Source organism: Ostrea edulis, chromosome 4 (assembly GCF_947568905.1).
Source record: "Ostrea edulis chromosome 4, xbOstEdul1.1, whole genome shotgun sequence".
Classification (NCBI taxonomy): Eukaryota; Metazoa; Mollusca; class Bivalvia; order Ostreida; family Ostreidae; genus Ostrea; species Ostrea edulis.
This window is the reverse complement of record NC_079167.1, coordinates 54,564,459-54,590,446: the sequence shown is the minus strand read 5'-3', so window position 1 is coordinate 54,590,446 and position 25,988 is coordinate 54,564,459. Positions and strand designations below refer to the sequence as shown.

Sequence of the window (25,988 nt, the reverse complement as noted above, 5' to 3'; positions counted from 1 at the left end):
ATGGTATATCCTTCATACTTGGATCAAGTTTTTCAAGCTTCCGAACAAAAGCTTCATATTCATGTTTTAAATAGTTGATCTTTTTATTGATTTCTTGAATTTTTCTCTCTGGATAGCAGGGGACTTGAGATTGCTACATGAAAACAAAGAGATGGTTTTTTTAGTCCCAAACTGTTGAAACTGTGGGGCACTTTATGTTTGCTTTCTATTTGTCTGTCTATCATTCACATTGTCAGCTACCTATCTTTCCTATTTCCTCTATCACATTTTTGTGACACTTTTAGGTATTGATGCATGTATATGATACTTGCTGTGTACCTTCAGAGTACAATTACAGATCATCTGAATTTCTGAATTATGACTTTATAAATACCTTTATATATACCCTTTGTATAAAATTTGTTTTCTTCAATGGCCTACATTTTTCACAATGCTGTGCGAGTTATATTCCCCTGATTACAGAGGGCACGCTGCACATTGCAGTCCTCAGTTGATGGTGTCATACAATGGAACCCAATATGTTTCTCATTTTTTCACAACAAAATAATTTAATACTGGGAGTAACGTAATAAACATTGCATTACGCAATTTATGAGTTGCCCAATAGTTATTTCCCTTTGCAAAGTGAGACGCAAAATATACTTTTGTCCACGTGCGGTGGGTACAAATGCTTATCGCTGCAATCATATATTGCCTAAAGGATGATTATCAGACATCATGCAACCACCCAAACTGCTGGGACACACAATTTTAGTAAGTTTATTAGCATTTGATAATAAAATAGCTCAAACAAAAATCGATAATTACCATTTTTTTTTTATGCAAGTATCACTTGTGCAGAAGAGGAAATAAAAAATAATTTCATATTCAATTTAATTGCCTTGATATGGTCAGTTTAATATAGCAGATGATAATAATAAACAAAATTTACGCTTTTATAACTTTTATCCTTATTTGCATAGCTAGTCTATAATCATCTTTCCAAGTCATGGATTTCTGATCTGCTCTGCTCCACATCAGAAAACCTTGACTTGGGAAGATGGTCTATGATACATGCATACAACTTGTACCCACCCAAGCGTTTAACAGAATACTGAACATACCTCCATCACAGAGGAGCTGATATCTCGGAAGCTGTGTATTGAATTCCAGTAAAAACATCACTAATTACTTGGAAAACGTGTATTATCCGTAACAGAGGAGAGGGGGATTTGTTGCCATTTATTATGGAGAGCGGAGTGGACTGAACCCCCCTGGCTAGTGAAAACGACAAAAATATGACTGACTCTGGACAAAAAGTGATCAGAATAGCTCACTTGAGCTAAAAACTTTCCATATTGATGATTGAACACCTAAATTGTATATTACACATTTCAGATACACATTCAAAGTCCCAATTCATATGCATGCTCACATTCATAACTGAATAACTATCATAATATATTGTAATATGAAAATTGCTGGCAATATATACAACCTTCCTCTCTTGTTTGTGTAACAGTGTTGAAGAAAATCTGTCAGAGTAGACCAGAATTTTAATCTCTGGTCTGGTGCTTTACCAAACACTGACATAAGTCTATCTTGGTTTGGATCTATTATAGCAACTGTTAGCTATGATCTCAAAGATTGAAAGACTTTGAATTTATCAATTATACTCCATTTTTGTTTGATCTATTTGATTCTTTCTTTAGCAGTTGTTTAGTTTACCTTCCCTATAATTTCCAATAACTAATACCTCAAATTAAGAATTTTTTTTAGTTTACCTTTAAGTAGAAATCGATGTCTTTCTTCAGGCTTGGTACCCAATGCTTAATGTCATCAACACTATGTAATGTTTCCTGTCAACAAAATAATAAATATCAATGATCTAAAGAAAACTTATGAACATAAAGTTTGCAACAGTATCTTGCTTCAGTTATAATATTAATTACAGTTTTAAATCTATAATCTTATACACTACTTTTATTTATCTGAAGATTTTCCTACCAGTTTTGGTCGCTTAGGATTTTTTCTTTTGAAATCTAAAAAAGCAAGAAATAAGAAAATGCACATCTTGGTAGTAGATACTAGAATACAGTCATATCAGAAATATTGGTTTAAAATAAATAAAAAGTATATCTAGGTATAATTATCATGAAGCTATTATTAACATTTTAAATCAGTTGTAGTAACATGAATAATTATACAAAAAGTGAACTTTATTAAAGCCATGAGTTTCAAACAACTTTCGAATGGGACTTGATGACTGTTTAAGTGTAGAAAATGTTGCCTGTAGCTCTAGTTTATCTAAAAAAAATTCCCCAAACAGCTATAGTTCTTCCATGTTTTCGGAACAAAGAACTTTCTGCTTATCACCTAATCTTGGCCGAGATTCAGCTTGGCTGGATATTTGGACTGCCCAGATGCCGTCCGGCGTCACAAGATTTGGCTCTGCTGGATAGTTGGACTGACACCTTCACCGAGTGAAAGCATATCCAGCAGAGACGAATCTCAGCTGAGATTACTTATCACCACGACATCTAGCCTATATGACTTACGTACATATATCGTCTTGTAATATTAAAAAAATTCAAAATGATATTTGTTCAGCTTAATATTCAGTAAAGTTTTACTTCTTATTTAAAAAGTTTATAAATGCTATTTGTTTTAGTTATGCAATAAAAGTGAAATGTACTGGAAATTGTTTGCTTTTGGTGCTAGGGCGATTCATCCTAAATAAATTAAGGAACATGATCAACATGATCTTGTTTCTTCTTAGAAGTTTAAGAAAAGAAAGCCATAAATATTGAAATATGACCCAGTCAGAATGTGCCTCGAAGCACAGGGGCTGGCGCTTGTGTAGAAAAATCAAGACACTTTCCTAAGAATAATTTTCCTAAGGGGGTGTCTGATCTTGTTTGTCTACATAAGCCCGTGCTCGGAGTATTAATACCGAGCGAAGCTCGGACGGGCCGAAGGCCCGTCCGCGAAGCAAGGCTCTAAAGGTAACACGTATATAAAAGAAAAAAGTCAAAATCAGCAAAAGAAAAAGAGATAATCTCTATATACGTTCACTGAAATTTTCGTGATCCATATGGGCGCCGCCATTTATTTTTTCATTACCTGTTTCAACAGTTATTCGTGTTTTATTTTGAATGCCAATAATAGAAGACTCTAACGTGCAATTCGTAATTTAAACACTCAGTTTGTTCAAAGTGAATAATATAATTATCATTGGTACAGGTTTTAGCAAATAAATACATATAAAACCGTAATACGACTAAATAGATGAACGAGTTCATGAGTTTCGTTGAATAAGAATATACGATAAAATTACGGTTACTTTTTTACCATTTTGAATTTATTGGTTAATTTTGTTTGGTTTTAACGGCCTTTTTCATTGCATACGGAATGTATTATTGTTGTTTATAAAATTTGTTTGCTTTGAAAAAAGAGAAAAAAGTCGAGGCTAAATGTGACGTCACAATGCACAGTTTACGTCGCCTTGCGTTTTATTTCCCGCGTTCAATGAATAGGCGGATCATGTAAAACTGTTGTCCCCATATAAACTCCTTAAATATTGAGATGTTACTGGGTGTTTAGCGCAAGGAAATATCATTCAAAATATATATTTATAAATGAATCATAATCTACCGTACTTAACGGATTTATGATTACCACTCGGGACACGGAGTTACGTACATGCTTCGCTCGGTCTAACGGTCACACCGTATATATATTAGAAGACTCTGACGTGCAATTCGTAATTTAAACACTCAGTTTGTTCAAAGTGAATAGTATAATTATCATTGTAACAGGTTTTAGCAAATAATTACATATAAAACCGTAATACGACTAAATAGATGAACGAGTTCATGAGTTTCTTTAAATAAGAATATACGATAAAATTACGGTTACATTTGTACCATTTTGAATTTATTGGTTAAGTTTGTTTAGTTTTATAACGGCCTTTTTCATTGCATACGGAATGTATTATTGTTGTTTATAATTGTTTGCTTTGAAAAAGAGAAAAAAGGTTGAGGCTAAATGTGACGTCACAATACACAGTTTACGTCGCCTTGTGTTTTATTTCCCGCGTTCATTTGGCGGACCCTGTAAAACGGTTGTCCCCATATAAACACCTTTAATATTGAGATGTTACTGGGTTTTTAGCGCAAGGAAAATTTCATTAAAAATATATATTTTTAAATGAATCATAACCTGCCATACTTAACGGAATTATGATTACCACTTGGGACACTACAATGACCATTACATGCTTCGCTCGGTCCAACGGTCACACCGTATACATATTATAAGGAATGTAAATAAAAGCTCTAGCCTTTTTTTTCAATGAAGTTAATTTTTTACCATCGTGTTGTCTTTTTAAGTAGTAACGATTTAGTCTACCAAGCTGCTTTTCCTCGTTTCTTGCCATTATTGTTTACACTAACACACAGTTTCGTATTTATGGTAGATTTTTAAGGTAAGGCCTACAAAAATAATGACAGAGTTTAATGTAATCAACACTAATAAATATACTCATATAAATTTGTAAAATGAAAACTCATTACTCAATGAATAAATGATTCATATCAAATTATTTACGAAACTCCTTTAAGTAAAGCTACTACTTCCGGTGTGTACGAGAAGAATGGCCACAAACACCACACCAAGCCAGGTAAATTTATTTATTACCGTCACAGTAAAGAATTGATAGTCCCTATTTCTGCACATTACAGTAGATTAGCTTCAGTTATTTTTTTCCTGGACTTAAAATGATCATAACAAAAAAGAGAGTGGGTGCATATCGCACCTAAGATATGTAGGACCGGACTCCTGCATTATTTTATATTTATTCAGGTGCTCTATCCACTGATCTATTCAGACCGATATCCATGGTCCATGATATATACGGTGTGATTGTTGAACCGAGCGAAGCAAGAAATGGCCATTGGCATGTCCCAAGTGATAATCATGATTCTGTTAAATACAGGAAATTAGAATTTCATTATGAATATATATATCGTCGACTGACCAGTTTCGGTGACCTTAGTGATAAACTGCGATTTTCTCATTAATCACTTGGATTAAATAAATAAATTACACACCTACCTTTAAAGTAATTGAATTCATTTACTTTCATCCAAAAATTCCAAATTCATTGGTACGTTAATTGAATATATTTTTGTAACAAGAAACATGTCATTTGTGGTCCTAAAACGGTGACATCACCTATTTTGGTGGCCATTGTTAATATATGTTTGCCAAAAGTTTGTAACTGTTAAAACGTATATACAGGAGGAAAGTGCAACTAAATGTCAATGAATATAATAACATAGTGTAGAATTCTAGACTTTTGGTATACTTTATATTAATTTGAAGGTTTGCTTGAAAAAGTAATAAGTAAATGGGCTTATTTTTGGGGTGCTCGTGTTGATTTTTTGCATACTCTCCAGTCTATGCGAAAGACGTCGGACCTGACCGATGTACAGTGCCTCAGGTCCGACGCATCATTTTTTTTACACCGGACCGGAATGTCCGATGTCTCAGTGTCCAGTTTTGAGCTTTACTATTTTGATGCAGAGTCACAGGGTTCGAAATTAACTTTTTCAAGCACTAGTCCGTACGGACTAGTCACTGTTGATGTTCACTAGTCTGCAAAGCATTTCACTAGTCCGTCCAGTATATCATAAACTGATCTTCCATTTTATTCAATAGTATTTAATCAAACTAAACACATCACAGTTGCAAACAATTCAATTTCTGACACCTACAGAAGAAAAAGAGACCACCATATTTATTTCGCATTCAAGATCTTCAGAAGCATACAATATTAACCTCCGAGTTAATCCTTTTATAAACGTCCATAAGTGCGTTCGAGATCGACGTTCCTGTTGTTTTGGTGCTCAGATCTTAGAGTCACAGGAGTTCGAAATTTTATCAATAAAGTCCAAAAAATTCACTCGATTGACCAAGTCATGAGCTATAGTGTTATGAACTACTGTGTTAGAGTCGCGAATGACAAGAACATGTGCACACAAACGTGCATGTTCTCAGACCACACTATTTGCAATTCTTGCACCTAGAACACGTTCTCGTGATGTGTACTCGGCGTTCGGAATCGGCAGGAATTTGACAATTTGTGCACGTTCAAAGAACGGCGGTCTCGAACGCACTCCATGTGTTTGAAAGATCAGGTTGTCATAGTCATGCAAACACTTGACCATGCAGGTAATCAACCATAAGTTCAAACATCTAAGAGACTCAGACAAATCTTGCTAAAAATCTTTACCAATTCAAGATTGATTTCCGGATTTTCACTAGTCCGTACCGACTAGTGCTATAGAGAGTTCACTAGTCCGACACGTTTTTCACTAGTCTCGGACTTACGGACATGAGTTAATTTCGAACCCTGAGTCATTTAAATGTTTGTTATAAGTAAAAAATAGCACACAAATCCAAATACGTAAATGAATGTGATTAAAACCGCATGGACTGTCTAAAGTATTATACGGGAGGGATCCCTGGTATAGTATTACTAGTATAATAAATAAGATTTCCTTGGTTTTGCATTTTCACATGTTTCACTTTTTTACATTAGGTTTTTCGGTCTGACAAAATTTGGTTTGGTCCGGAGTGTTCATTGATTACACAGGACCAAATGTCCTGTGTGGTCCAAAAAACTTTCGCATAGACTGACTCTCCTTCTAGTAGTTCATTTTCGGGGGGAAATTGAAGATATACTCTATATATATTTGCAAACACTACGGCGAAATTGATGACGCAATCTACACCCGGAAACGACAACGCGCACACGTAAACAAAAGTTCACCGATTCTGGTCAGTCACCGAAATAGGGCAGTCGACGATATATATTTAATAGTTATGGAATATTCTCCTTGTGCAAAACGTCCAGTGGCAGTAACATCTAAATATTAAAGAGGAGAATATATGAGGGTAACTACAGGATCTATCTATTCATTTAACACAGGGAATATAACACCAGCCGACGTAAGGCCAACTTTATTAAATATCTGTTTTACGGGAGCACCGACCCAAATTTAGTCAAAATTGGAATAAAAATAAAAGTACTCGTTCACTGTTGTTTTTTAATTTCTTCTGCTGACTGTTCCTTGTTGAATCATGAGAAAAAAATAAAACGTCAATCTTGTTCCCGTGCCTACCACTCATTGATCATTTAGAGTGATCAATGAGTGGCTGGAATGGGAACTAGACTAATAGGGGTATTTATAAAAGGAGGCATGTCATTGGCTGATTCCACAGGCATCATCCAATCAGAGACTTTAAAACGTATGATGATATTTAGCTGGGAAATGAAATGATGTCAGCCCCCATGACATGAGGCAGTTTGATCGTGATTCAAGATCGTTACTGTCAACCATAATGGTAAAACTTCTTTGTCATAGTTCTTAAAAGTGAATCTCACTTTGTCAATGATGTCATTAATGAGATGGGCGATTCTGTGGCTGTTATGAAATATGGTGAGGGTGACATTGAAATGGACATCAGTGTTACATAATCTCAGCTGAGATTCAGCTCGGCTGGATATTTGGACTGATGGGCATCCAGCCCAGCCGAATCTCAACTGGATTACACTGTTATGTTCCATGTTTGCAAGACTTTGGTACGCATTATCACTGAAATATTTCATTGACACAACCTGAAATATCACCATAGATCTTTCAATATTTATTTGTTTATAAAAGTACATGTAAGAGACAGATAAAAATTGAGACTTTGATCAAATCTATCATTGAAGAAATTTTGATGAAATTGCTCCACAATCTATTAAATGATGACATACAGACAAGTCATTTATTAACAGCTATAGGGCAGTGACAGTGCTACATGATCCACATATACAGTTACAGGTCTTCGACGTGATAAATTCGTTACACAGTTAGTTAGTGACCTACAGCAACTGATAATAGTATAATTTTGTACTTTGTATAGTTGTTTTCTTTGAATATTTGTGTATTAATGTAATGCCGTTTTTGTATAATGTTTGGAGTTTATTGGATAAAAATCAAATACACCCTCCTTTGATGTGGTAAAATGCACATTAATGTTTAATTGTTTATTGTTATATTCAATTTCATTTTTTAGCCTGGATCATCCAGTAACACAACTCAAGAATTTGTTGTGAGAGTGCCAAAGTAAGTTATTGTTTCATTTATTATAAATCATAAATGTAAATGTTTCGATTATCATATTAAGATTGTTCCATTAATATATAAGAAATAAAAATTAAACACTTTGAATATTATAAAAGTATGAAAACATACTGTCAAACACTAATTGAATGATACAAAAACATCTTTAAAAAAATACATACACTTAAATTTCATATTAAAAAACATTGTAAAACACTAATTGAATTGATATTGGCAATTTCATTGTAGAGATCACAAAAAGAAATATAAAATGATGAAGTTTTCAACAGGAAATGATGTTGATTTTGTGAAATTAAGTCAGGTAAGTATCACAGTAAATGTTGCAGTTCCCTGCATCTTGATATTAGCTTGTTTTTACTGCCAAATTTGTATATCAAGTTTTATTCATGAATTGCTGAATGATTGGAATTGTGTTCTTGATGAGAAATAGTGACAAGTCAACAAATGTACCTTACATATCAATAGTTTGTGGTAAGTTACATATTCACAAGAAAGTGATACTCATGAATCTCTCTCTGAATATTTCATCAGTTAAACTAGGTAGTTTTATTTCGTCATTGTTTCTTATTTCATGTAGAGTGTGATATATTATACAGACACCAATAAGGATGGAGAGAGAAAATAATCTGAAGGAGTTTAAGTCAGCTTATGACATTGATGTACACCCCAAATTTGGAGCTGGTAGTGAGTATGGACGGGAACAAAAAGACGAAGCCAGGCGCAAAAAGTATGGAATCATGTCCAGAAAATATAATCCAGATGCCCAGCCATGGATTCTAAAAATTGGGAAGAATAAGGAGATGAAAAAGTAAGACTTTATTTAAACAAGTTAATGTAAAAAAAAAAAAAAAAAAGGGGGGGGGGGGCAAATTGTCACAAGTAGCAAACAAATGATTTCATTTTTTTTTTTTTACAGAAAACATATTAAATATGGTTGTTCTATTTCAGAATGAAGGGTGTGAGAGAGGGAACAATCACCGAGAACACATCTTACTATATTTTTACCCAGTGTGCCGATGGAGCATTTGAAGCATTCCCTGTAGAAGAGTGGTACACATTCAGTCCAATGATCAAATACAAATACCTCAATTCAGAGGAAGCTGAAGAAGAATTTAGCAGGTATAGAGTTTTATTACTTCAGAATTAAAGAGGTTATGTTGTCACTCCTGGTTGTTAGTTTGTGAATTTGTCAGTTTGTACCGTATATACTCGCCTTTAAGTTGGATTTTTGGGAGTCAACTCTATATCCGATTTATAGGCGCGTCCTAAGAAGATTGGTAATGTAGTGTTTTTTAAACAACTCCAACGATTATCATGGACTACCACACAAATTATTGTTCACAAATACTAGACATATTGTATTGTTTATGTATTTTAAAATTATGTATAAAGTATTTACATGTACATATTTTTATCTAGTTAAAAATTATTTACATACTGGTAACTAATACTTTCAATTCAACTAATCTATCATTTATCTTTAAAATTGAATTACGAACCCGATTTAATATTGAAATATTCATATGCATACTGGCTGAAATATATTTCATAAAAGATTGAATATTGTTAACAGATGATTTAGATCATCATTCTTGACTTTTAAAAACTTTATAGTTGATACAATGAATTATACCAGAATCCCACAATAACAGTTTTCCCATTGCAGGTGCCACTAAACATGGTGTCAGGTACTGGTAATTAGGAGACCATAATTGCTTAGGTAAACAAGGGATCATTGCCCATAATAGATCAAGGGTTGCCTTTAAACCCCAAACAGATATGGCTTGGATATTGAGCACCTCATAATTGTTAATTTCTCAAAATATTTTTGAACCATAGGTAAAAACACTAGAGCATTACTTGAAATTGTCAACCGATTCTGACAAAAATTTGTACCGACTTATAAGCGGGTCAATGGCAAATTCCTACCAAATAATCTTTAAAAATACAACTGACTTATAGGCGGACCGACTTATAGGCGAGTATATACGGTATGCTAGATATCTTAAACGCCAATAAAAGTGTAAGGAAGGATAGGCCTTTGGTCAAGGAAGAATAAGTTTAATTTTGAGGCACATTGTGATATACATGTATGAATGGGGTGACAATTATTAAACTTAATTTGAATTGATTATGATATTACACTGGAATCGTGATTGGTATCGATAGAAAGCCATGGCTGAGGTATGCAGTCTCTGTAAGCTCTCGTTCAAAGTGCTCAACAGCAATATTGAACATCATTAAATTTAAAGTGACTTTGGATATTTCAGACGAGACAAAACAATGAATCTGTTCTCAGTGATGGTGAGAAATCGTGTGAGGAATGAGGAAGAAATTGTAAATCCAGATGAAGAAGATAAAGCAAAAACGAAGACCAAAGGAAAAAAGAAAAAGGAGAAAAATGAATTTGTAAGTTTAATGATATGAATATTGTTAAATATTGCTATTCTTCAAAATGTATTTATGTCATCTGTAAGCTTTAGTCCTATGGATGAATAGACAAATGAATCTCTTGGAAATGATTGATAATCATCTGCATCAGTGAACCATTTTAATCCTGCTTTGTTCAAATATCCTTTGTGCTAGATTTCTTTATTAGGTACAATTAGTGTATAATGCTTTTCATTTCTAAAGAACATGTCTATCTATTTAATGGGTGGAGGGTATAATGTTTTTGACCCATCAGTCACTCTATCATTTCTGTTCTTGTCAGTGCAACTACTCTGAAATCGCATAACAGAATTTCATGAAACTTTGTAGTTTTATTGATAAGTACTTACTGTGTAGATGCATATTCACAGGAAATCCCTATTTGATATTTCTCTTGGGAGTTATGTCTCTTTTATACTTAGAAGTTTGGCCTTCATCAGTCCTGTTTTTGTCAGCACAACTCCTCTGAAACTGCAGAACAGAATTTCATGAAACTTTGCAGTTGCTAGAGACCTCTGTGTAGGTGTGCATGTTTGTGGAAAATTCTGATTTGATTTTTTTTTTCTGGGAGTTATGCCCCCTTTGAACATGGAAGTTTGGCCACTCCTCTGAAGCCACTGAATGTTATGTAACTTTGTATATAATTTGGACATACTGTGTAGATGTGCATTTTGACTTTTTCATGGGAGTTATGCCCCTTTTGAACATAGAAGTCTGGCTAAAAATATACTATTTGGAGCAACTTTTGTGAAACCGGTTTTCAAGCCATATGTAATTAGAATATTTCTGTTTTGATATTTTACACAATTTACATTTCTAAACAATATTACTTATGACTTGAGTAATGTCATCTACTCACATGCATAAAAATAGTACCATATACATGTAGCACAGAGGCATAAGTATCGTCATTCATTATGTATACAGCATTGTCATTGTGGGGATGTGGGGTATGTGAGCTTGTTCACATTTCTTTCATATACAATGTATATGGTACAAGATTTTTGTTGACATTATAGTTAATTACTGAGGATGAGGACTGGACAAATTTTTCTGATGATGGAAATGAGGATGAGGATGATGGGGAGGGGCCAGATGAGGAAGATGAAGGTAGAGTAACCTCTTTAATGAGATGTAAACCTTCACATTTAAATAGGCCCAGATGAGCTTGCACATTAATGGACAGATTTGGTAAATACACTGACAGCTGTTCAATGAATACAGCCTGCTTAACAAGTTCACAGCCCTTGAAAACATGGAATGTTTTAATGTAATAAAAAAGTGATTAGGATATCAGATTCCTGTATATAACTAAGTACTATGTGATTCTTGTTCCCACAATACACAGTTTATTTGTGTAGTGTATCACAAATTAACGATAATAACAATAAAAACCTTTGAACACAGCTATTATATAATGCACATATGTATATTTAGTTTTGTTCAAAGCCCAAACCATGGAACCAGAGTTTTGAATTTTTTAAAAGCTATTAGTATTCTAAATAATGAGTATTTGAATACAGGTGACTCGAGATGACTTGAACTTCGATTTCATGAAGTTTTTTATTTTTTGAAGCGAAATCACGGTCCTGATTATCTTCTCTATATAACAAAGCAAATTTACTCTCAATCTCTCGATTTCTTGAAGTGAAATTTTGGTCTCGTAAAACACATTACATTGTTTTTTACTCTCGATCTCTGGAAGTGGTGGTAGCGTATACACACCATCACTCCCGAGTATGATTATTTCTACTTGGACTTACCTGGATATTGGTGAATGCCTGGGGCTAGCTCGGCCGTGTTAATTAGGTGTCTATAGGTTACATATTCCCTGCATTTCTTAGTTTCATTGAATTTAACCCTCCTCCTGCGCTTTGTTTTGGTGATATAATTCGACTATAGATAAAATTTAAGACTTGTTTGGACTTGACAGTGAGACAACAATTTTGAGAATAGAATTTAGAGATACGTCAAGGAAACGTCACTATTTATTAGAGCGTGTGCTTTGTGTAAATTGACTGGAAATTGTGACTATTATGCCTGGTGTTGTTATGACTGCGAAAATTCATAATGTAGGAGGTCTTATAAATATGTACATTCATATCTATCTTAACATGAGAAAAGAACAAATAAATACATAAACTTTAAAAAATCTTTTTATCTATGCAGAATAAAGTTGCATTTTTTAAAAATCAATTCAATTTGAATTACCAAAGAATATATAGGACAGCATGTCGGAACAATGCCATGCACTCCGGTTACTATAAAATCTGAACCATAATGGTCGGACCTTTAATTTCCGGATTTGACTCGACTTTCAAGCTTTTGATGACTCAAAAGTTTTATCTAGGTCCCTTGAACTCAAGTTATCGAGAGTCACCTGTCTGAAAGGTGCCTCATTTGAGCATTTTGGTTCATGGACCTCTTATCTTTAAATATTTGTATGCATTGTATCTTGAAAGGTCTGCAATAAGAACTGAATTTTTGATAGATTCTAAACCTAAGAAGAAGGGTAAGAAAAATCTAAAGAACAAGAGAACTGCCAAACACAATTCTGATGATGAGGCTGTTGAGGAGAGTGATGAGGGTGACTTTGATGACAAAGAAGTGGACTATATCACGGACTCCAGCAGGTAAACAATACAGATGTAGACTATATCAGGAAATGCAATGGTGGGTAAATGACAGAGACGGACTATATCACGGACTGCATGAATATAGTGTTTACGTATAACATCTTCTTTAGTGCTATTGATACTACACAGCGGGGTGTCCCGAGTAAAATAACAGGTAATAACAGCATATTCATATTAAAGTGAAATTCCTCCAAGCGTCGCATATTTTTAATAAAAATCGTTTGTCAATACATAAACATCGTATCACGTGGGGAAATCCTTCGCTTAACTATTACTTCGTTATACAGGTGACTAGGAGCTATTTTTATCCGCTAGACTTTTAGTTGTTTATCACCTCGGCACAGGTGAAAGATGCACTCAAATCATATGCAGTTTAGGCTTGATATGTCGACATTGATATGGTAAATTTAGAAAGTGATACGGATCGGTACAATGTTCTCTCAAATATAGCAATTTCCATTATCTCAACTCAAATGTTGGGCATTTTCCACATTCACATCCAAATCATATCTAAACGAGGCAAAATATTATACCTTCCGTATCAAAATCCTCAATCTGCAACTATTTACCTATAAGAATATGCCTTGATCGAAATAAAATATCGTCATCTTTCACTTGTGCCGAGTCAATATGTACATGCGTTGGTTTTCTTTATTCCAAATGACTATATACATCGGGGGCGATTTGAAGGTCACGAAGTAATATAAAGATTACTTTTCAGTCTTTCGTGCACACTATATATATAAAATTATGAGACTTATATACTATCAAAGAAAACTGGGAAAAAAAATCATCTGACAAACAGATTCAAACATAATTATACAGTTTAAACACTAGATAACGGCAGTAAATAGCGAGAACATATTATGACATTTTCCCCGCGATACAACTATAGACCTGTACGTCGTGACGTAATTTTATATTGTGACGTCATATAGTGTAAAGTGCACCGAGGTACATTTTATGATGTTTGTTTTAACTTTATTCGGGACACCTTAACCCTGCTGTGTAAATTGAAACTAAATGAATATTTAGAAAGAGCAGGTAGTCCTTTACCAAAATTGTAAATTTGACAATCCCAGGGGTAGGAGTTTTTGGTATCAGGGTGGGGCCAAAATGATCAGTTATTAAATGTGTGAACAATAGACATTTTTAACTTCGTCTTGATAAGGCCAATTCAACTTAATTAGTAGATCATCATTCAGGGTCACCAAAAAGTATGGGGCGGGTGGGAGGATTTTATTTTTTAATTTTATTTTCTGAGAAAAATATTAATGACAAATGAGTTTTAGTCAACAGAAGTGCATCATTTAATGCCAGATGGATATCAATTTATGCTTATTTCACAGACGAATTCCAAGTTAAACTATAATTTCAAACGCAGAAAGATACTAAACTTCTTCAAGATTTACGCCTGTAAGAACGCGAGAAATTAAGAAAACCATATCTATTTTCTTCACGTTGCTATACCAGAAATGTAAACAAGAAGTGTAAATACTGGAGTCGGACATGAAAATTTTCCGGAAATTGCAAGTTTCGCAAAATAAAAAAATTCAGGGCGGGTTGATTTTTGAGGGGCGGGCAGGGATGATAATCTATCAATTAAGTTGAATTGGCCTAAATACCATTCCTATTCTTTTCAAATTTGGTATGAAGCATGTTTGGAACAAGGGAGACATAAATTGTAAATTTCAGGATTCCTGCACCCCTGGGGCCTTGGGGGCAGGGCAAAAACTGCCCAAAATTGACCAATTTTCAAAAATCTTCTTCTCTACAGCCGCACATGTTTAAGAAAAACTAAATACATAGTGATGTAGAGCAGGAAGGCCTCTAATTGTAAATTTCATGATACCCAGAGTGAGGCCAAACTTACTATATAGTGTTTATGTGTAAAACACTTGAATAACATCGTCTTTAGTGTTATTGATATTAAATGAAACTAAGTGAATATTTAGAAAAAGCAGGTAGTCCTTTACCAAAATTGTAAATTTGATGATCCCCAGGGTGGGGCCAAACTTAGTATATAGTATTTTTGTGAAAGTTTGCTGATACTGTATAAAATCTAAATGCATACTTAGGAATAGCAGAAAAGGATGTACAAAAAATGGTGAATTTCACAACCCAGGGTTTTGACTCTAGGATGGGTCCAAATTAGTCGTATTTTTTAAGGAGGTATGCTACACCAGAGAAATTTGATATAAATGACAATATATACATTGGGGATATGAAATTGAAAACTTTCAAATATACTTTATTTAGTCGAAAAATGTAGTTTTAGTAGAAAGCAATCTGGAAAAAAAAAATGAAAACCCCTGCTGGACTTGAACCCGCGATCTATAGTTCTTTTAAGGAGGTATGCTACACCAGAGAAATTTGATATAAATGACAAGTGGAGGATATATACATTGGGGATATGAAATTGAAAACTTTCAAATATACTTTATTTAGTCGAAAAATGTAGTTTTAGTAGAAAGCAATCTGGGGAAAAAAATGAAAACCCCTGCTGGACTTGAACCCGCGATCTACAGTTCAGCAGCCGATATGCTAACCTTCTGAGCTACTCAGCTAGGTGATGATTTTTTAAATGAATAAACAAATATTGGTAATATTTATATTTTTATCCATGTTTTAAAAGGAAGTCAGCCATTAGACGATGTAAAGTATCTCCTTAATGTTTTAATCATATTATGCAAAGCCTTTCTCTAGTGTATGCACTTTTGAGGGCAGTGAAGTTTTAAGAACACATCTTGTTTTATACTGTTGCTGAACAATGGAATTTAGCCTAGATATTCAGAACAGGAATTTTTTTCTAGATTTCATAGCCCTTGGATACTTTTTCACTAGTACTCGGGTGACCAATAAGGCCTGTGGGCCTCTTGTTTTGTACCATATTGTGTTAAGTTATTATACATCTATAAGCATTTTCAGAGAAAGTTTTGGGAAAGAATATTGCTATGCATCAAGTTACTTTCTTTAGATGAAGCATTATTGTTTATACTAGTATCTTTAAGGGAAATTTCATTACTTTTTCAGTGATGATGATATGGAGGACAGGGAGAAGAAAAACACGTATGAAGAAAAAGGAGTGGATGAAGAACGAGGGTTGAGGAAGCTAATTGATTCTGAGGAGGAAGAAAGTGAGGAGGAGGAAGACAAGAAATCGGACAAAGCTGAGGAGGAAGAGGATGAGGACAAGACCAAGAAAGAAAAGAAGAAAGATGGTCTGTGTTCTAGTCCTTTTGTAAACGTTTATCACATTTACTGTTAAGGTTTGTGAGTCTAACAATGCGAGGCAAAATGGAGCTCATAGAATGCACTTGTCACTGATTGTTAATTATTTATTCACTAAAAACAGGCTCAGAGAGCAGCAGTAGTTCCAGTTCAGACAGTGATTCTGATATAGAGAAGGAAGAAAATCTGGCCTCAGTTATATTCATGCAGGTATGTGAAAAGGCTAGGGTCAACAATAGCCATATTTGGCTCTGAAATTTATGCATTATTGATGTATGTTAAATTTAGTAGTAATTCAAACATCGAAATACACGTAGACAAAAACAAAATTTTGATTGATGTATGTGACCCATAGTTTTTGAGACCAAAATACAATTTTTGATCATTTCAAAGAAAGTGGCAGGAAATTCATGTGTTTGTTATGTCATACATTCGTTGTAAAAATCCTAATTATTTGGTATCTTACCTACAGTATCTAGAAATAAATGTATACAGACAGGTTTGTTATTTATGTAGTTTTGAATTACGGTCAGAATTACGACCATATTGACTACATGTACAGTATATGTGAACCCACTTTTGGACCAAATTCAACTATATGTATTTCTTTGAATTCTGGAATTGGAATATTGAAATTACCAAAATATATGTATATATGATGATGCATGATATGCATTCTGAAGGTTGAAATTTTTTAGAAAAATAAAAAAGAAAGGAGTTCACCTGTACCCCGATCTGTCACACCCAGTTCAGGAGAGGGAGAGGATAAGAAAGGTAGATGTTCTAGATGTCTAAAATTGTAGTTATACCTCAGTATACAAGAATATAAGCAACTGTAAATATTTTTAGGGAGTTCAAATGAGCTTCTCTGATTGCAATTCGTCTGATTTTGTTTGTCTGTGTATAAACACTTTAACACCTTTTCAACTTATTCAATTTTGATTTATTTTTATTCAAGAGCAAATTGGCTACAAATTGACCCATTGAAATGCAAGAATACTTGTGCATTATAGATTAAAGTTTCTTGAAACTATGGCTGCTGGGGCCAATGTTGGCCTACGGTAGGGTATAATGTTTCACAAAGGAATACATACGTACATGTATGTATAGGATAAAATCTTCTCAAGAATATTGCTAACATAAAGTGGTTGACATTGTTCAGACCATTGGCCCTGGGGTCAAATGGAGCAAGAAAAGTTTCCCAAATGATTTTTTTTAGAAATGTCTTTTTTTACTTATTTTACTGGGAACCATACGACACTGAAGCAAGAGTGTTAATTGTACTAAAATATGAAATTTTCTATACATTGTATCTATTACTGTACATGACCAAAGTGCTAATTCATGCTAAACAGTTCATCAGCTCACATTGCACTAAATTTTGAATATGTGAAAATAAATGCATATATGGAAGGCAAGCACCCTTCATAGTTTTAGCAAGTTTATTTACACTGTGGTCCCCAAGGCAGTCATAATGGAGTTAAATATACAAATAATGGAATTTGCTCACAAAGGAAGAACACAGGGTAGCTTTTCTCAAAATTATGTATCAACTAAGTGGGGTTTTTTTGTCGGACAAATCCATTAGAATTGATGAAACTGCAGTGAGCAAACAGCCAAATGTACATTGCAGTTTAAGGTTATGGCATAGTGTTGGGTCATAGCTTTGAAGTCATGTAAGAAAAAGGTGACTCAGGTGAACATTGCCATATATCAACCACTACTATTTCTTTAATTTGTTCTCCAATTTTAGCCCAGAAAAGAAAGTTAGAGTCTGAAGATGTTGCCTCAAAGAAGTCCAGAACAGAGAGCCCAGGGGCCAGTGGCAAGACACCAAGGTATTGACACACTTCTTATAAGTTTATACTTCATTTACTTTCAACAATTAACAAACCAGTTCTACAACTTATATTTATACTTCTCATCTGGTCTGATATTTACGTGAGGGGTTCATTGATGTGGAAGAAAACCAGAATACCCAGAGGAAACCTACTTTTTTGAGTGGGCAGCCACATTTAATATACTCTTTTCTCAAACAGTAATACTGTAGATATACATGTACTTGTTTCCCTTTGGTACATATTTCTGTGATGTCAATGGTCTCATAAAATATACAGCCTTTAGTAACAGCAGTTTAAATATCTCTAAATCCTTATTTACTAGAAGAGAAGGGATTGAATGAATAAATTGTACAGGAATATCCACTTGTTCCATATCATTATTGTACCTTTCTTTAAAAAATAATATAAACATGAATATTTATAATTAGAAATACTGAAGTTAGATTACAAGATAATATATACCACATGTCAATTTGTTTTATGTACCTGAAAACTTACTGTAATCAACACACATATGATAGTTACGCCCTGATTCAAATGTGTTTTGTTTGTGTCCTGTTATCAATTATTCACAGCATTTGATAAATACTAATAGCTAACCCTAAGCATGAGAAGACTGACTAGTTTGATCTAGATATATCTGGTACACAAGAGTATGTAAGCAATATTAATCACAATAAAATACTGAAGCAAATAGTTTAATGTGAGTTTAAAACTGTTGCCAATTAAATTCATGCTGAATCATGCATAGTATGTAACAGTCCCATTAAATCATTTTCACCATTTACAAATCTGTGGAATTATAATACTGTGAACTAAACTGAAATCAGAATTCTGTGGTATTGAGATTCCCATGCACTTTCAATATTCATTACCCTGACCCACTTCACAATATATAAGCCTTTAGTCTGTTAATTTCATTCAGAAAAGCATCCTTCATATTGTCATCAACTTACTGTAAAAGTAATTATTTACCCGTGGTGGAAATTTACACTAATTACACAGTCTCATAAAAAGCACATAAATTTCCCCCACGCGTAATGTTATAAATATTTGATATAATATATATTATATTAAATTACCACATATTTTTCCCCCACGCGTAATGTTGGACGTGGAAAAACGCGTACTTAACCTAACCACTTTTACAGTACTACAAAATAAATTATGTGTATGTAAAGTTTGAAATAAAAACACAGCTATTTTAATATTTTAATACCATGCAAACAGCTAGCATTTGTACTCACTGGTCCACAGCAACCATGCAAAGTTACTGGTCCTGTACCACAGTATGAATAGACAAATATTGCTGATATTTATATTTTTATCCATGTTTTAAAAGGAAGTCAGCCATGATGATTATGTAGAATACCTTCTTAACTGCTTTCTCTAAATTTCTACAATATCAATCACATCAGACTCTTCAAATGGCAGTCACAAACCCTTGACGTGTAAAATGTCTCTGTGATATTGGAAGAAGGGCAAATTTGAAGTAGAGTAGGTTCATAACAGGCCACCACAGGGACTCCAATAATCTAAACCTGTGAAGCTTTATCACTTTGTAGAGGCATCACAAAAAAGTTGCCTATGATCAGACAGTGCATCATAACCCTGACTCGATATCATTTGGCCATGTCTAAGATCACTGGGGCCATCATTAAAAATATTTTTGTTTGATGTACTCCGACCCACATTTTTCAAGGTGGGTCGGTAGGTAGGTGTTTTTGTTTGTTTGTTTTTTAATATCATGAAATTTTTTAATATTTAGTTTTAAAGTAAGGAGAATTTTCTATTTTTCAAGGGAACCAAAAAAAACCCTGAAATTTAAAATTGCTGAAAAAAATGATCGGGTAGGAGCAAATTTGACAGGTCGGTCGGAGTACATCAAACAAATCAATTTTCAATTTTGGCCCGGTGTATACAAAAGTCTGAAATATTTGATGACAATTTTTTGATTGAAAGACATTAGAAGCAGGGTCATTTTGGTCCAGAATAGTTTGAATGTGTCCCACAGGGGGGCAGATCTTGTTGTTAAGGGGCATACAAGATTAAATTCTTTATAATGTTGAGTATTATAAAGATGGCATAAAACTACAGATCTTTCTATCTTTGTGACTTGTATATTGTCAGTGAAAATTAGAACAAAATATGTTCAATTATTTCAACTTTGTAACATGTTTCAAATATTTTTTTTGAAATTCTCAAGAGATACTGTATGATGTTGATTTCTTGTTTTACAGTGCTGGAATTACAGAGGAAGCGATACGTCGGTACTTGATGAGAAAACCAATGACTGCAAAAGAACTCCTAAAAAAATTCAAGTCCAAAAAGGTTAACATGAGCAAAGAGGAAATGACAAGTACTCTGACAAAATACCTCAAAAAGATCCAGCCAGACAAGAAGATTATCAACAAGAAGATGTATTTTTCTCTCAAAAAAGATTGATGTTCGAGAATTCAGGTTGAGGAAAAAGTTATTTACACAACCTAAGGATGAGCAAGAAGTGCTGTGATGCTCCCTCTGACAAGTGCAGAGGTTCTGCATAATTTACGATCTGTTCCAAGAGTTGCATTCTGAAAACTGGAAGTGAAAAAAAATGCCCCCAGTCTTTCATATAGAGTGACAGACATGCTCGTTGATTAGCATCATGTGTGTTATCACTGTACATGTGAATATTTTGTATCGGATGTATTTTATGTCTTTTGATTGTGAATTTTAATTTGTAACTATAAAGCAGATGAATGAATTTGAGAATATGCCATTATCAGAGTCTGATAGACCTCAGAGAAACAATATTTTGCTGGGTGAAGAGACAAAAGCTTTCCATCATGGATGAACTGAGTAAAGCAATTTACTGTTATCGGACCTTGTGTTGCTGTTTATAAAGCAATTTACTGTTATCAGACCTTGTGTTGCTGTGAGTAAAGCAATTTACTGTTATCAGACCTTGTGTTGCTGTGGTTTCATCAATTTTCATGATGATAAAATTTTGTGGATTTGGTCAAGAAAGACTGTTTTGTTGATTATTAGTTTTTGGTATTTAAAGCAAAAACTACTTTGTTGATCTCTTGATTTTGTGGCCTAGCACAACGAACATGTGTTCAACAACAAATTGTGAAACCACGATACAGGTGACTCTCAATTACTCAAAAGTTCATGGGAATGCCAAAAAACTTTCAGAGATCAAAAGTTTGAGCTTTTAAAAGTTGACCAAATCTGGAAATCAGCTATCCAAATGATATATTTTAAATCCTATATTATACTAACATATTGCTTTTGTTACCACTCAATTCTTGTGAAAGAAGTTTATGAGCAAAACCTGTCATACAGACATTGTGACAAAATCTGATTTGATTGATTGGTATTTTATGATAGCTGAAATTTACACTTATATATCACCTACAATGATCAGGTAGAAGTGTCACATGTATAGAAACACCCAATTAACTGTATACACTGTCGGTGCAAGCCATTTCAATTTTACCCGCTTGATGGACAATTTGTAGACACACTGGATGCTTTGACTTTTCAAGAGTGAAATATAATGAAATAAGTTTAACAGGATCCAAAATTACTTCAAGAGATGAAGAACATTGAGAGATTGAAAATTCGAGGGATCAAGAGTAAATTAGCTTACTTATATCATGTATACAGAGGGAAAAAAAGAACCATGACTTCACTTCAAAAGATGGAGAACTTCAAAGTTCAAGCCATCGAAAGTCACTCGCATTTGTTTCAACTCTGTACAGTAAAAGACACCTATAGTAAAGTGCTGGGGATGAACAATTTTGATTCATCATAAACATAATTCGTTATATCCAATAAGTTCTTTATATGTTTTAAAACTAGAAGGAATGAAAATGACTTTGTAGTAACACTGTAGATTGTAGTAGATCCTGTTTAATAGTGTCATCATTAGTGTGACTGTTGTTACTGTTTGACTGCATTATCAAAGTATCGGTCATTGTACGATTACATTTGGAAACAAAGTGGTTGAATTAATTTGCCATTACTTTACATGTACATGTATTGACAAATAAATTTTTCATGACATAAACGTATGTGATATTTATCAAGTCAGTTGGAAATGTTTTCACGCCATGAGATCACATCTCCGAAGGACAGAAATGAGGTAAATTTTCTTTTATGGTTGACTAGAGAATCTTTTACCTGATAATCAAAAAAATAAGCAGCCTGGTCAAGTTGTAGATATCCCTAGTCATCTGTCAGAAGTTTATTCTGAATAGGCAAGAAAAATCTTTACCTACCATAATGGTCATTACACTTCAAGGGTAGATCTTTAATCATTTTCAGATTTATAAGATATTAGTGTTTCACACATTCCATCTTTAATATATACATGTAGTTCATAGGTTGTCTGTTCAGCATTTTACATAATACTCAGCATAAGTAATACTGTACACAAACTGAAATGTTGAATGTAAACAGCTTGACATAAGTTGTAAAAAATATATATATTTATTTCATGAGTACAAAATTGTATTATACATTGGTGGGAATAATGATTAGAGAGGTTGAGATTTTATCAGTATATATATGTGTTCATAACTAGGTTCTTTTTCAGTCCAATTAAAATTAGATCCTTGGATTTGTTCACCTAGGATCGCTTTTGTGTAAGCGATCATAGGTGAGCGGATCTAATTCTAATTAGATTGTTTACGTTTTGGTTGAGATTTTTACATGTCTCACATTTCAAGTACTTCATGCACTTTGTTTACATTTCATTAGATGGTTTAGATTGTATTTAATTTTTAAAATGAGTAAAAAACACAAAAGCTTAAAATTTGAGTGATAATGGTAAATCATTGATTACTTTTTCTTATTTATAGGTTTATGAACACAAAAATAATGAAATTTCATAGAAGGAGGAAATGAAATTAAGATTCAATAACAGCATTTCAAAATCAAATATGATAAAGTAAAAAAAATCTCTTTTTCCTGTTCTAAAAACCAAAAATGTTGGTACATATAGGAAGATTGTAAACCTTGAAATAAAAAAAAAATTGGCGTAAGCAAACATGTTAGAAGTTTGTTGAAGCTAGATATAATAATGTAATGTGTTGCTTTTTAGGTCATCCCAAGATACATGTACATACAGAGAAGCTAATTCCTCAAACCATCACTGTTTCATATTAACTATAAATATTTATAATGTTTACAAATAATTCTGTTTCTAAGTGTATATAACAAATCACAATCTTGTGAAAAGATGGATACAGCAAAACTGCTGATCACAAGTGTGGTCTATCCTTGAATAGTTCAGGGAGTATTTCAGTTGAGTGTGCGGGTTGATGTGTTTACCGGAAACACACCGTGGGAGATCACCAAGGCACATAAGTGTGTAAAGACCACACATCAGGAATTGGGGACAATTGTTAGATGAAGATCATCGTCTTTGTGACTGTTTCACTAACCACTGAATGCTTGGAATAATGCCCTTTAGAGTCTCTGCTTCAACATCATGTACCTGGAAATCAAAGGAAGAAAATGATCTAAATGTAGATACACTGTAATTAACTTCTGATTTCACTTCGACAGCTTTGATAGCTGGATCACTAGAAATATCAAGAAATTATGGGTACATGTAGTGGTATGTTGATTACCTGCCAGGGTCTATTAATGGCTGAGATTTCTAATGCTTTGACAACATCTACACAAGGAACTCTCTGATGCTGACTGTTGGGAATGCAGGACAGTACCAAGATGGGGACATGAGTAGCTGACCATCTCTCATTCACCATGGCAAACAATTCAGCCTTGTCCTCTTTCACTATTAAATGTATTTCCAAAACAATTATGCAAAGAAATGATATAAAGTCTTTGTATGCAAACAATAAAGCCTTCCTAAAGTTAAAGAATTTACATCCATCATTTGAAATTGATTCCTGGCCAATATATTCCAGTTTGATTTGATGAAATTGTTTCAGGTCTCACCAAAGCTATTTCCTTGGGATGCATCCACAACATAGATAAAGGCATCCACAGTGCGACAGAAATCTCTAACCGCTGGCTTGAGTTCCACCGTTTCCACTCCATCCTGGTCTGTCCGCACCTCCAACAGACTGTTATTCTGAAGCCTATTCCGCCTCTCTAAACGAACTTTCTTTGAAGCTGAGTACAACACTGATAGCTGGAAGACTTGTCCATTCTGCATCTTCAGACACCAACCTGAACCTACTCCTGTGGAAGACAGATAAATACCAGGTACAGAATACGGATATATACCAGGCACAGATTACAGATATCAGGTATAGAATAAACAATGTCACCCATGGTTGATTTTTTTCCCTCAAGAAACTTTCAAAAATAAGTTGGCAAAAATATTGTACATTGGAACATTTTTTTGCACCTATTGTTTTTTTGCCAAAATCTGGGAGAATTTAAATTAATTTACTTATATCTCTCTAGGGTACCAATGAATAAGTTTGAAGTAGGACAAATTTGTTTTCAATGCATTTGAGGGACACTGGAGGAAAACTTCCTTAAATTAAACACTTGGTACAGTACGTAATTATCTTCATAGATTATATACAATTGTACGCAGTAATTATCTTTATAGATTAATAATACACATGTAGTAATAGGTACCATCACACTGCCCAGGAACAAGCCCTACTCTTTCCAGTTGCTGTGATTGCTCGTACAGCATGTTTCTAACAATTGCACTGGTGTCCGATTCCAAACCAGGTCCAAACATTGCAATCTTAGGAGTCTTTTTAGGTAAAAAGGAACGAATCATATTGGTAAAACTGCTAAATATTGCATTGTCTTCATGCATAAGATGATTAATTTGTGGTGAACAACGTAGGTATCTGGGGAAGAAGAAAAAAGCTAATGGTTACATGCATGCCATTATATTACACTGCTAGTACAAAATGAGTATGTTAAACTGTAATTTTGCATTCTGTACAATTTGATAGTACTGGGTATTGGAGTCAAATTGATGGACATGAATACTTGCATTTCTTTGTTGCTCCATTCAGACTGTACCTCAATGTACAGTCCTGGATTAGTCCTATGTCCGATCACATTCCAAAAACGAATGTCTCTGTCTAATACATTGCCCCATAGAAGATTGTCAGATGTTAAGCTATACCATTCTTGACACACTCTTGATATTCGGCACAACTGAATGGCATCCAAATTTGAAAATATCTGAAGCTTTACATAAACCTACAAAATAACAGAAGAGTCTGAGAAGTCTACATAAAATTTTGTTAACCTTGATAACAGTAACCCTAATTTAGAAAATTATCATTCTGTTTGTAATTTGCAATTCATGATAACTTACCGGCAAATCATTGAAAGTTAATCCATTTTTAGCCTTGATTTCCTCCGCACCAGATTTCTTCTGTTTGTTGAGGTACTGTTGAAGTCCCCCAGAGACAATGCAAACGTCATTAGTATCACCCATCTGCTTCTTATATTTCTTTATCAATGTCTTAAATGTATATAATAATGTTTCGTCAACAGTATCCAATGGGAGTATTAATCTTTCTCGAGTAACAGGTTGATCCACAATGATAGGAACTATAATATCAGCAGCCATTGTTTTGAATATCAACAATACTTTCTGTGCAACAGCAAAGAGTCAAAATACTTGTTTCTCTACGGTTCCACATTATTATACGGAAATCCACTGACGTATTAAC

The 25,988-nt window shown here is 33.9% G+C and overlaps 3 protein-coding genes across 5 annotated transcripts in view; 1 reads left to right on the top strand and 2 right to left on the bottom strand.

The window, feature by feature from the left end:
• The window catches only part of LOC125669296 (uncharacterized), a 17,683-nt gene extending 6,616 nt beyond the window's left edge, over window positions 1-11,067 (bottom strand). The window contains exons 1-4 of one of the 3 annotated variants that reach the window (XM_048903766.2): window positions 10,958-11,067; window positions 1,987-2,021; window positions 1,764-1,838; window positions 1-133 (exon numbers count right to left, since the gene is read on the bottom strand). The exon at window positions 1-133 is cut by the window's left edge and continues 51 nt beyond it. In XM_048903766.2, coding sequence (XP_048759723.2) covers window positions 1-133; window positions 1,764-1,838; window positions 1,987-2,021; window positions 10,958-10,970 — 256 coding nt within the window. In that variant the 5' untranslated portion in view covers window positions 10,971-11,067. Of the gene's footprint in view, window positions 134-1,763; window positions 1,839-1,986; window positions 2,022-4,350; window positions 4,445-10,957 lie in introns of those variants that run through there. The other 2 variants (XM_048903765.2, XM_048903767.2) reach the window with 2 other exon arrangements.
• LOC125669286 (general transcription factor IIF subunit 1-like) lies at window positions 4,598-22,372 on the top strand. Its single transcript, XM_048903748.2, has 13 exons — window positions 4,598-4,660; window positions 8,110-8,159; window positions 8,406-8,478; window positions 8,774-8,985; window positions 9,126-9,296; window positions 10,448-10,586; window positions 11,627-11,717; window positions 13,099-13,240; window positions 16,277-16,464; window positions 16,599-16,684; window positions 17,173-17,248; window positions 18,228-18,312; window positions 20,556-22,372. Exons 1-13 carry the CDS (start codon window positions 4,634-4,636, stop codon window positions 20,758-20,760), a joined length of 1,545 nt encoding a protein of 514 aa, XP_048759705.1. The 5' UTR covers window positions 4,598-4,633; the 3' UTR covers window positions 20,761-22,372.
• Window positions 22,373-22,774: 402 nt separating this feature from the next.
• LOC125669289 (F-box only protein 4-like) lies at window positions 22,775-25,885 on the bottom strand. The gene is made up of 6 exons (XM_048903752.2): window positions 25,628-25,885; window positions 25,298-25,509; window positions 24,925-25,148; window positions 24,271-24,516; window positions 23,940-24,106; window positions 22,775-23,803 (listed from the first exon to the last, which is right to left on the bottom strand). The coding sequence occupies exons 1-6, from the start codon at window positions 25,883-25,885 to the stop codon at window positions 23,723-23,725; spliced, it is 1,188 nt and encodes a 395-aa protein (XP_048759709.2). The 3' UTR covers window positions 22,775-23,722.
• Between the last annotated feature and the right edge of the window lie 103 nt (window positions 25,886-25,988).